Source organism: Acanthopagrus latus, chromosome 17 (assembly GCF_904848185.1).
Source record: "Acanthopagrus latus isolate v.2019 chromosome 17, fAcaLat1.1, whole genome shotgun sequence".
Lineage (NCBI taxonomy): Eukaryota > Metazoa > Chordata > Actinopteri > Spariformes > Sparidae > Acanthopagrus > Acanthopagrus latus.
In genome coordinates, this window is record NC_051055.1 from 25,584,104 (window position 1) to 25,596,493 (window position 12,390).

General features: G+C 45.4%; 1 protein-coding gene across 4 annotated transcripts in view; it reads left to right on the plus strand.

The window, feature by feature from the left end:
* The window catches only part of gabbr1a (gamma-aminobutyric acid (GABA) B receptor, 1a), an 89,605-nt gene that overhangs the window by 29,588 nt on the left and 47,627 nt on the right, over positions 1 to 12,390 (plus strand). For all 4 annotated transcript variants that reach the window (XM_037073389.1, XM_037073388.1, XM_037073390.1 and 1 more), the window contains 2 exons: positions 168 to 328; positions 11,689 to 11,823. In XM_037073389.1, coding sequence (XP_036929284.1) covers positions 168 to 328; positions 11,689 to 11,823 — 296 coding nt within the window. The remainder of the gene's footprint in view (positions 1 to 167; positions 329 to 11,688; positions 11,824 to 12,390) is intronic.

The following is a 12,390-nucleotide window of genomic DNA, read 5'->3' on the forward strand; positions in this document are numbered from 1 at the left end:
AAAACCTTCTCTCGGGTTGATTAACGTCCTCCGGTTCAACTCACCTTGAGCCATGCCGCTGGTTAGCAGAGGTCCCCCGCGGGTGAGAAGCGCAGCCCGCGGGCATGCGATGTTCCTCCGAGCATCTCTCATCGTCCTTCTCCTCCTCTGGCCACGGCCATCCGCAGGCAAGAAGAAGCTGTACATCGGAGCGCTGTTCCCCATGAGCGGCGGCTGGCCGGGAGGTCAGGCGTGCATGCCCTCCGCTCAGATGGCCCTGGACCTGGTGAACAACAGGAGCGACATCCTGCCCGACTATGAGCTGGAGCTCATCCACTACGACAGCATGGTGAGTGCATGTGGAGGAGAGTCAGAGGAGGTGCGCACTTAAGAGACGTGCGGTGTCAAGTCAGTGAGGGATCTGACGATCTGCCTCTCCAATTATCAGGAGGGGATGCTGAGCCTGCTCAAGTGTTGCAGAGCATCATGTTTGTCATCACGCTGTGTTGTTTTCTGACTTATTTTTATTTCTCAGGTATGATATATTTTTACCTTGTGTTATTTATTTATTTATTTTTAAAGGAACACCTGCCTCTTTCCTCCCCAAGTCAGAGCTTTTTTCCTCAAAGGTCACCCGGCTGATAAATAACCTGACTCTGGGTAACAAAGGGGGGGCTGCCATGCCATGCACAGAGCTGGTTTGTGCTAAATGAACAAACACACCTCCTGCTTGTTGCTCATCAATCATTAATCATGGTGGTATTTTAAAATGTCAGCATTATCAACCGCTATAAATCCAATATCCGCCCCCCAACCGCTTTCATTTCCCCTCACTGCCCCTTTTTACCACCCACTACTCCTGACACACACTTTAATCAAGAAGCACATTATTTATTACTGTAAAAAAAGAGGATTTATTTGCGCCTCCTTGCTGCATGTCCTAGTGGATATTCTGAAAGTTTCATCCCCCTTCCCCCTCCAAAAAAAAAAAAAAAAAAGAGGGAGGGGGAACCATTTTACTCAAGAATGGCATGAGTGGAGACACAGGAAAACAATTACTGGATATCCCCTCTGTCGCCTCTCCTGAGGGTTATTATCAATCATGCTGCAGGACAGATGCCTGCCTGGAGAGCAGCCGGGGCACCAAACAGTTAACTGTACCGGGACTGGTTAGAAAATTTGCTACGAGCTTTATTCTGATTGGTGTACACGGCTCTGCATTGGAATCCTGTTAAACAGAATAGCAGAGAGAGAGAGAGAGAGAGAGAGTGTGTGTGTGTGTGTGTGTGTGTGTGTGTGAGAGAGAGAGAGAGAGAGAGAGCGAGAGAGGGAGAGTTGGCATGGCAACACAGTTACTCTTGAAGCAAACCACAGAAACAAATAAGGTTTCAGCTCTGTGGAAATATGTGTGCAAATTCATGTGCTGGATCGACGCAGAGCCCATGCACGCTTATTCCCATTCTGTTAAGCATACACCTTGTTCTTCTGCAATCAAATGCTAAACAGATCAAACGTGTGTGTGTGTGTGTGTGAGTGCGAGCATCTGTGTGTGTGTTTGTGTTACTGTGCGTCCTCTGATTACAAGTGTAGTGAAGCAGGCAGCTGCAGATGTAGCTGCCATAAACATAAAGATAAAGCAATTGCATGAGCAGATTTCATAGGGATTGGAAAGCATCGCTCCTCGTGCTTCAGGAGTCGCTGCCGCCTCGGGCTCGGAGAGAAAGATGCAGATCCTTTGAATAGAGCGGCTCAAAGAGGCTGGTGTAACATTGTCTGAGTGGCGCTGGTTAATTCCTTGAATTAAGTCAAGGAGGGGGGATTTTATTGCTCCTGCTCAGGGTACAGTGCCTCTTTTTCTTCTTTTTTTCACCCTGTGATTGCAAACATTTATCACCTGGCTGGAATAGTAATGAGGATCTTACCCTCTGAGAGGCGGCAAAGCAATTATAAGAAGGGGATTAATTAGCCGTCATATTTACATCCCGTTATTACGACTCACTCCTCATTCTTGTTTGGTCAGAGGACAAATCTCCAGCTTGCAAGCTCTTTGTTTAACTGCGAGATTAAGACAAGGGCGTAACTGGCCCTTTGTTTGCTCTCGTCTTAAGATCAAGGCTCGAGAGGCGTAATTATGCGGCGGGCTCTCTTGACCTGAATTTATCATGATCGGGAAACTTTTATTGCATCTTTTGAGTGTAACGGCAGCACTGAATGTGAGGCGTGCTTTGAAGTTGGCAAACAGGTGCTTAAACACACACACACACGTGTGTGTCCGTGACCATTAGGGCTGGGAGTATCAAGCGGTGTCCTCAGCTTGTTCAACATCATACAATATTCATGGAGCTCAACACTTAATCCCAGCCTGTCCTTTTAATGGATGCAGATACCCCGTGGTAGCAGAACGGCTTGTTTCTCTGGCTATTCTGGCGACAGCATCAGACTATTTACAGCCTTCTGAGATCCACACACTCACACACACGGACAGACGTGTGCGCACGCACACACACACACACACACACACACACACAGACACACACACACACACACACACACAGGCACACACTCTCCGCGCAGGCCGTTGCCATGGATATATCAAAGCCGAGACTGCAAACTTTGATCAATTATTAACAGTGATGGAGTGAGACAGTGGAGATACAGAGAAATGGTGAAACAAGGTGCTTCCCTCACTTCCGCCCTTTATTTTAATTGGCAGCCGTGACACAATTTCCCCTCCCCGCTGTGGCAGAACCAGTTTTCATCACTGGTCCTCGTGCGTGTCCACTGGCACACGAGCCCCGAGTGTAGTGCCAGACGTGATTATGAGGAAATTAGGCGATGTCGCTGAGCACGCTTTGAGATTCAATACATAGGCTGTCCCACGGGCCCTTATCTTATCCCCTCTTTACACCCTTTTTATATTATTCAATCTGGAGTGTAATTAGAGAGTGTATTATGACGAGCCAGTATCTCGTCCCTTTATTCCCAGCCCAGGGAGCCTTTCGGTTTCTTTAAAGGTTCTCGCAGGCTGAGTTTGACTGATTGGAAGGGCCACGTCGGCGCGTTAACGTCAACACTGATATTGGCTCAGGGAATTTCAGCACAGAGCGCGGCGACAGAGGTGGTGCAACTCTGTCATGAATGTGTGTAAGTGCAGCCGTTCGAGCGCATTTTTATGACTGTGTACACACACTTGCATTAATCTCTGTGTCTGTGTGAGTCTGGGAGCGGCATCGAGGGGCCGCCAACCCGGGCGCTCTCATGAGCCAACAGAGAAAGCCAGAAATGAAAGTGGAAATGGTGATGACCCCAGAGGGTTGTAGAAGACAGACCTCCAAGAATAGCAGAGATTCCTCAGCCTTTATTGCATACCTGCCAACACCCCTGTTTTCTTTTTTTCAGGAGGGAGACTGTGTGCTTATTCACCTCTTACTGCACCGTGTTCCCATTTTGTTACCGAGGGTTTCGTTCCTTTACGCTCATAGAAACAACTTGAATGAAAGGGATGTTCAGCTGCGGAGCCTGGTGCTGTTTTGCACTCGTGTTCGAGAATAGACCCCCTTCATTATAAGGTACCTTGAGTAACTCTTAAGGGTAACACATGAGAATTTTATTCAAGTCAAGTTCAAGCTGTTGCTCCTCTGTTTGCTCTTACATTTAAGTGGAAAAAAAAAAAAATCCCACCCCAAGTGCTTCCAAGTGGTATTATTGTTTGGTGCTGCAGTGGAAAAGACGACCGGATCGCTTCAAGATGAAACAAACCCTGAGTTTATTCATTCATGTAGTCTACACGTGGTGCGGCGTCTGTTCAAAACATGCAATTCAAAATGTGCTTTCGAGAAAATCAAACAATGACGCCTGACACGGTGCTTCCTTTAGTACCAGTCCTCCATGTTAAAAGATCCTCTGGGTCCTCGAATGTTACAGATGTTACAGATGCAGATTGTCACGTAGGGCTGTCAGGACCCAACAACTTTGTAAGGAAATGGAAATCTGTTCCTTTTCTCCATTTAAGACCTCCATTTTCTTAACAAAACAACATAACGTTAATGCTAGCTTAGTTTACTGATAGGTCATTAGGACCGTATGCCAAACTAGCTGGACGGCGTGATGGGCTCATAGACTTTACATTTCAAACAGGTAATTACAGCTCGAATATGAACTTTTCACCCCACGTTTGAAGGAATGATTGGATTTCGACTAAAAAGTGGCAGCCATATGATCAGGTAATGTGAGCAGATAACAGATCCAGTTTTGAGCAACGCTTTAGGGTACGCATGATGCAATATGCACATGAAAGCTGGAAGCAGTGAAGCGTCATCGTGGGGAAGTGACACGGTCAGGAGTCACTAAGCACATCATCATCAGCAGCAGCAGCAGCAGCAGTGGGGGGAGCAATGAGACTACAAGTCTAATGTGTGCCATGTAGTGGTAACCTCCGAGCTGGAGGACGACCAATTAGAGACGCCGTCCCGAAACAGCTGACGTCGCGCTGAGCCACGACCCCGCTGCTGCACAGAGCGCTGTTCACTCAAAAACGTATTAACACCGAACATGGTCCGTGTACGAAAGTGTCCAGATGACACCAAATTCAACACTGCACATCCTCCGCAACGAACCTGCGGAGTGTGGAGAATATCAGATGAACCATTCGCAAGATGTAGGAATAACAAACAGACTGGGGCGGCTGTAGCTCAGTGGGGAGAGCAGTCTAGTTGTCTAATGATGAGTAGGTTGCTGGTTCAAATCCCATCTCCTCCTGGCTGATCTGATCTGAGCTCCATGTCGAAGTTTCCTTGAGCGAGATACTGAACACCAAATTGCGCTTACTGTCCAGTTGGCACCTTGCATGGCAGTGTATGAACGGGTGAATGCGGCAAGTATTGTAAAGCGCTTTGAGGGATCAGTATACTGGAAAAGTGCTATAGAAGTTCGAGTCCATTCACAGACAGACAGACAGAGATTCCTTGCTTTATAGTTAGATGGAGACGTGAGAGCAAATAGAAGCGGTGCCAGTCTGAGTGGATCGCCAGCCAGCCGTCACTCTCCCTGCAGACTTCCTGCCCAGTGGCAGACCAATTGCAAAGTGAAAATGAGGTTTTTAGGGAACTGATTTCAAACCCGGATTGTGTCATTATTCAGTACATATAAAAATCAGCGTATTTTGTAGGTGATGATTTAGATTTACCTTTTAAGGGTGTTGGCCCACGAGTGGTTGGGTTTCAGCCTCCATTTATCACCCAATAAAACTGTTTATTTTCCTTTTCTTAATAGAAGCTCTGCAGACGAGCCTGCCTCGCTGACTATATTTAAACCTGGCAGTCCACACTGTCGCCAGGTTTGTTCCAATTAAAAAAGATTAATTCAACACACAAAACGTTCTGAATTATTTATTGCCTGACACAACTTTAATCTGTAAAAAAAAAATAATTTTGACTCAAACAAGTGGAGGGACTTCATTAACCTCCACAGGGTCCGAATCGTCACTTTTTATATTTAAATCTAATGTCAAGACATATAATATGAAATGGAAAATGTATAGAAACAACCCTTACTTAAAGCTGTGATGCTGGATTGTAAATGATAAATTGATTAAATCATATAAAGATAATCGGCGTAGGCGCTGGAGTTCCGCTCATATGGTTAAAACACTTTAACACCAGGAAGCTAACAAGCTTCTTCTCAGCATGCAGCCAGCCCACAGCCACGGCGACAGAGAACACAAACAACCTTCGGGAAGGAGAGTATTTAAAAAAGGTCTGTGCGTCAGTCTGTGCCTCTCCCTCACACCGAGATAACACAGCAGTTTGTTTTACGAGGAACAAGCAGCAGCGTTTTTTACACCAGGAGCACCGGAGAGGAGGAAGCGGTCTGTGAAATCAGCCGGTGCAGTGATTGATCGGGAGGAAAAGCTGCAGCCTCTCGGCCCCGGTGCTGCACAAGGTTGCCTATTCCTATGTGACATCGACAGCGTGAAGCATCTCTCCGAGTCAGTGTTAATGCTGTTAACCCTGTGCATTGAAGATGGGCAGCAGTGCATGGAGACTGAGCCATATAACAGGCACACACTCTAATTAACTAATTATTCAGAGTGGTCGGGTCAGGTTGATGTCAACATGTAATGAGATTCCCGGACAGATTGGATTTGTTGGTCAGCGAGTGTTTTTTAACAAAGATGTATAAGCCAGCTCTCCTAGCACTTCCTCTGCTGCAGACTTTTGGGCGATGAAGCCGTCCTGCTCTCTTCTGGTGGTGTGTTAAATTAGAAGAAATTAAACTATCTTTGATCTTTGGACCCCTTGTGAGGAATTGGGGCGCCAAGTTTTTCAAGGATTTGTCCCACAGTCGGACTGCCGGTCGGCTTTGAAGGTAGAGAGATAACATGTTCAGGTGTTATTTTTTTTATTTCTATGAAATAAAAATGAAGATGTTCTTTTTGATGACCACAGTGAAGACTTTACAGTCTGTGTGTTTATGACGTTTTTGCCGCTGTCATCTTGCTTTTTCTTTTTAACCTTAAGTGACAGAATTTGGAGGAGAGGGTGGAGCTGTGGAGGACATCCTGATGTGTGGTAGCAAACTGTGCTTTATCGTCTATTTCAATCTGATTTGGAAACATCATGTACAAAATGAGCATCGCCCTGTATTGGCGAAGTTTGATCTAGCAACCGAGTGAATCATGAATGCATGAGCAAATGCCGTACTGCATTGTGGGTACTGTAGGTGCCAGGGTATTGGCAAGGGAGGAGAATGCATGGAGTTAAAATGAAGATACCTCAAGTTCTGCTGCATCAGTTTTTATCCTCTTCTTTCTTTCTTTCTTTTTTTTTTAAAATTGTCGATCGTGAGTCTGACAGTGTTATATTTAGCGTGAGTGCCAGGCTAAACTGATGGAGCGCTGTTAAACATGAACAGTGTTTGCTCTGGTGCCAGACGAGTGAACCTTGAATGGAGAATATTTGTTTTTTTATACACAGTTTTTGCCTTTTATTGGATACTTACAACTTAAGAGAGGATGACATGCAGCGAATATCCTGGGCTGGAACTGAACCATGTGCCACCATGTAGAAGAGATTCAGCCTTTGTACATTCACACAGTGAGCGCACTCTACCAGGTGAGCTGCCGGGGCGCCTGAGGTCAAAGCATTTGATCACATTTCAGCAAGTATTTATCTAAGCAGCTAAACCGTTCACCTACATGCATTCAAGCGTCTCCTTTAAAGATTAAATCTCTTATCATGTGTGAATCAGGGCTAACCCTAGAATCAAATCACCATTGTATGCTGAATGAAACAAGAATCAGAATACCAATCAATGCTCCAACCTTTAGACGGTATAGAGGCTTGAACTGACTGTAGCTTGCAGTAATGCAACTTTCTCCTCGACGACTGTAGGTGGAAAACATCGATGGAGACTTGTATTGAAATGTCAAAAAGCAACCGAATGAATGCAGCGTGTCCAGAGCCATTCAATTGTGGTTAATTTGAAAACATGTTGTTTACACCCGCGAGGTGCGGTCCCGCTGCTGAAGGGGTGTACGCTAACGCTAACACTTTTAGCCTTGCAGCTACAGTGAAGACATCTGCTTAAAAAAGGGTGTAAATAACATCTTGTCAAGTCAGTTTGGGATCTCGTGGCTTCTGGAGACCTGAATTGCGCTGGACAAGCTGTAGAGGAGCCATTTTATGTTTTCTTCGGTTGTTTATTTCTGTTTTAAAACCAGTCTCCATCTGCTTCACCTGTTCGGGTGACGCTGTCTTGCTGTTTTGTGGATTATGAAAATCCACCCGACTTTCAGTCTGCATGGGGGCGAGTAGATAATGACTGAATATTCATTTTTAGGTCCTCTAATCCGCCCAGGCTTTCACCCTGTAGCCCGAACGTGGCTCTAATCAAAGCTATCTTTAGTGCATATAAGTGCCAACACGACTTCAACGGTAAGCTAATGGACGGGGTGCGTTGAACTGTTTCCAATGGCCCTCGGTTTAAATGTCTTTGTACGCTTGTTAGAGCTAATTAGGTCAGGTGATGCAAAAGTTGTCACAGCCCAGCTCTTAGATTTGGGACAAAAAAAAAAAAAGGGGAGACCAGGCGAGTTTTCAGGCTGTGCACGAGCATGTTCATCCACAGAAACATAAAAAAAAAGGAGCGTGGAAGTCAGTAATCACTAATGTAAGCATGTGTCGGCATGTGCAAACGTCTGCAGCAAATAAACCAGACCAGGATGGAAGAGGGGACGTCTCGTGTGTGGGGGAGGCGGTGAGTTTTATAGAGAGACTCACACGGGGCTCAGGTGTGGCTCATAAAGTCCTCCTGACCTTCATCCTGCAAAACAAGGCAGAGGCAGCAAAACAGACACAGAAGAAGGAGGGGTGACGACAAAGGTGCAAACAAAGATTGATACAAGAATGGTCGCAGGTTTCGATCACAGCTAAAACTCGGCCCTGCCTTTTGCCTGCCGCGCCCTTTTTCTTCTGATTCGGTCACCTCCGCAGTATTATTTCCCGGTGGGTGCCCGAGCTGCCCGATCACCCACTGGATCGGACGCAGGAGATGTCACGGAGGCTGTGACCTTGGTTCGCCGCAGCCTCCAAAGATCACCTTGACGACAGTTTGTTATTCGGCCCCAGAGACCCGCTTTTTCACGGCAGACGTTTTTGCCTTGTCACAGGTGGAATTTAAAAACATTAATGATGGATGCATTCTATTTAGGTGAGCTGGTTCGAGGGGCCGGTGGTGTTTTTTTTTTTTTTTTTTTGCGTGCTCACTCACTGACGTGGCTCACAGGGACGCTCGCCCCTCGATTCCATCAGGCGCGTCTCTGCTACCTGGAGTGTGCGATGCTGTTTTGTTCCGTCCTCCACACAGCTGCTCATCCCACCGGGAGCATCTCAGAGGCGGAGCGTCACGTCTGCCTGACGTTGCTGTTGACTCCCTCAGACTGTTTATTTTGTCATTTTTTTTTCTCCTCTTCATTGTTTGTGTGCTATTGTTAATATTTTTCACCTTGATTGTGCTGTAGATTCAGAATCTGCACGTGGGTGTTATATTTTGAATGCAGCTGCGGTCCGCTTCCGTCAAAAAAAATGGACCCGGCAAATATTCTCAGAACGGACTTCTGGGATGCTGCTGAAATGAGCCGTGCTGCAGCCGGTGGACACACGAGCGTCGTCTACAACAGCTGCAATCGGCTCCGGCAACTGTGGCCCGGCCCAGTAGAATCTGGGGGGGTTAGACCCCATCCACATGTGCACAGGGTTTTTCTTAAAAGGAGGGTTTTTCTATGTGTTTTGGCCTTTTGTACACAACTTAAATAGTGTTTAAAGTCACTGAATACTGAGCGTTTGGAAACCTCCTTCCAGGGAGAGGATATTCAGAAATGCAGTTTTTTGGAGAATTTTGGAGATGATGATGCAGACTAAACATGTTCATCAGAGTTTGTAGCATCATTGTGAAAAGTGAACCCGGAGTATGTGTTGTGATATCGCAGCATTCGAGTTAGTACGAATGGATGTTTATAGACATACAAACATAATACAATGATGATAATAAAGAGACAAGAACTGCAGCTCACAATGTTTTGCTGATAAATTATCCAGGAAGCTTCTGGAGAGAGCCGTCACATCTCACTGCCTCGTTCGCTATGTTTTCTGTAACCAAGCAACCGAGTGGAGTGCACAATCTGAGCATGCTCAGTGTGCGTTAATGGCCATGAGATGTGTGTTTTCAGATGTGTTTTATGGATGGAGATTATATCTGAAATGGTGCTGAGATGTGTTTATTCTAAAACCCTGTTTCCAGAAATACTCGCGTACGTGTGGACCAGGCCTTAATGGAATGGAGCCATCGTTAACGTCGTTGGTCAAACCTGAGCTTTTCCTGCGGTGAAAAATAAATCTATAAATCAAAGGTTGACTAGGACCGATTAAGAAACCCATAGAGAGAGTCAACAGTAAGACAAGTCAACAGTTTGTAAAGGAACAGTTCCCCTAAAAATTAAAATTCAGTCATTAACTTCACAGATCCATGCAGATGTTTGTAGTCCACTAAACATTTCTGGAGTGAAACAGCGAAACAGTGCAGCAAGAATTACGTTTGCTATTATCCAAGTCTTCGTGAATCCATAGATCCCACATTTATTTGAAAATATGTTACAACCTACAACCTTTTTTAAGCCGAAATCTTCACTGTAGCTCAAATCAGTTTGGGATCTCGGGGCTCCCGGAGACTTTGACTGCGCCGGGCGGCTGCATGGCCGCCAGAAACCCAAAATGAAAGTCCCTTGAAGTAACTGTAAAGGATAAGCTCACCAAAACGTGAACATTCTGGCATCTCCTCTTCCTCATGCTGATGGAAAGTTGCTTGAAGATAAGTTCACAAAACATTTCCGGAGCTTCACAGCAAAACAGAGTTGCAGCATTTTCCTAAACAACTGTAGAGTAGAAAAGTAGAGTAGAAAAATGAATAAATTCTAGAGACTTCCAGGACAATTTGTATGGTTGTTTTTTGTTTTTACATTTAAAACTGCTACAGCTACTTCTACTTTATTTGTTGTTGTTGCAGAATTTTTCATTTTGGGGTGAACTGTTCCTTTAGTACTTACCATATTTCATTAACTCCTGCATGCTAACATCCTGACTTCTCTCTGCGATGGCATGACACTCACTCTGAGTTAAAGGAAAACACATTACTCAAGTCCAGCTGTACCACGTGTTCCTGGGCCTTGAGTGGTGATAACCTCCTCAGAAAAAAAAAAAAAAAAAAAAATCACAGTGCTGCCTCAACGAGACAATTCAGACATTGAGACAAGCACCACAATTAGGAGCCATATTGGTCGGCGCCATCATCGGCCACGGCGTGATTGTTTGTGACACTCATCTGGAGTGTATTTCTTTTTTTTTTTTAAATGTGCATGGGAGCGCTTGTGTTTGCGAGCCGCGTCTCGTCTTCCATGGCGAATCATTAGACGTGTCAGGCCAGTTTATCTGTGACTCTGATGAGCGGCGCGGCGGTGATGGCCTGTCGGTGATCTGGCTGACAGAGCAGTGATGGATCATTCCAGCCACACTCTCGCCGCCTAGACGCGCTGCAAATGACTTTATTGGAAGGGTTGTAATGACTTGTGATGGCTGCTGTTTTGGTCGTCGGCCTCACTTTTGTTTGCTCTCCGGCTGTCGTTCTGCTTTCATGTCTCGATCTGTGGACGGCGCGTTGTGTATCCAATGATACGTACTGGCTGCGTTTGGACGTGAACTCAATGCGAATATCCAGCTCGTCCCCTCTCCTTGTGCCGCCCGCCGCCACTTTGGGGCCATTTTCCTTTATTTTGTCTTGACCCCGACTGCTTTTTTCGTAGCAATTTCCCCTACTTGTCCTTTCCTTTCTCCTACTTTTCTCTGCACATTTGCGTTGGCCTTTTTGTCGCTCCCTGCCTTCCACCTCTGTGTCATTTCCCTTTACTTTACCTCCTCTCTTCCGTTATCTTCTGTCTGTTCGGTCGCCTCCGTCTCCCACACTTTCATTGCTTATTTGTTCCTTCCTTTCCCCCTCGCCCTTTGCTCTCATTTCATCCGTCTCCCTCGCCCTCATCCTTCCCTGTTTTTCCTCCACCTTCGCCTTTGCTCTCTCCTCGAGCGCCTCTGATCATTCCTCTTCCGCGTTATTGATCCACCCGTCCATTCCATTTAACATTTTGTCATTTTGTCCTTGCAGTGTGACCCGGGAGAAGCCACCAAGCTGCTGTACGACCTCCTGTACACGGAGCCCATCAAGATCGTCCTGATGCCCGGCTGCAGCGGTGTCTCCACGTTGGTCGCCGAAGCTGCTCGTATGTGGAACCTCATCGTGGTGGGTGACTGTTTAGATCTCCCCTTCAACACATGTCCACAATCCCCAGTCATTTATTTTTTTTTAACCCAGTGTTATTGGAAGGTGTGAGCTGCAATTTCCGCCAAAATTCATACTCGTTTTTAATCATAACACTGTTGATTCAGAACACACAGACATGAAACACAAACTCTGATGTCAGTTGCAAGTAAGCGTCCATAAATCTGCTTAGAAATAAAAAAAAAGATGCTTGTTTTAAGTCCAGCACTTGCCAGATTATCACATATTTATCTTTTACTTCAGTATCAAAAAGAGCTGTTTATGAAGCCAGTCAAGTGAAGACATTTCTTTTTTTCTGGTGATCTATTTACATAAGTTTGATCTCATTTGTTTTTTTTTTCTCCTGTGTTTAAGACTTGAGAACCTGAGGTGAAAGAAAAGTTTTGGTCCAGGATGATTTTTCCTAGTTCCTCAACATATTTTCCATCTGTGAAAAAAATCAAAATTCATGTGTAAAACCAGGTGGAGATTTTTTTTTTTTTTTCAGATTTTTTTTTTTGTTGATAATTTGCATGATTGAAAAAAAGA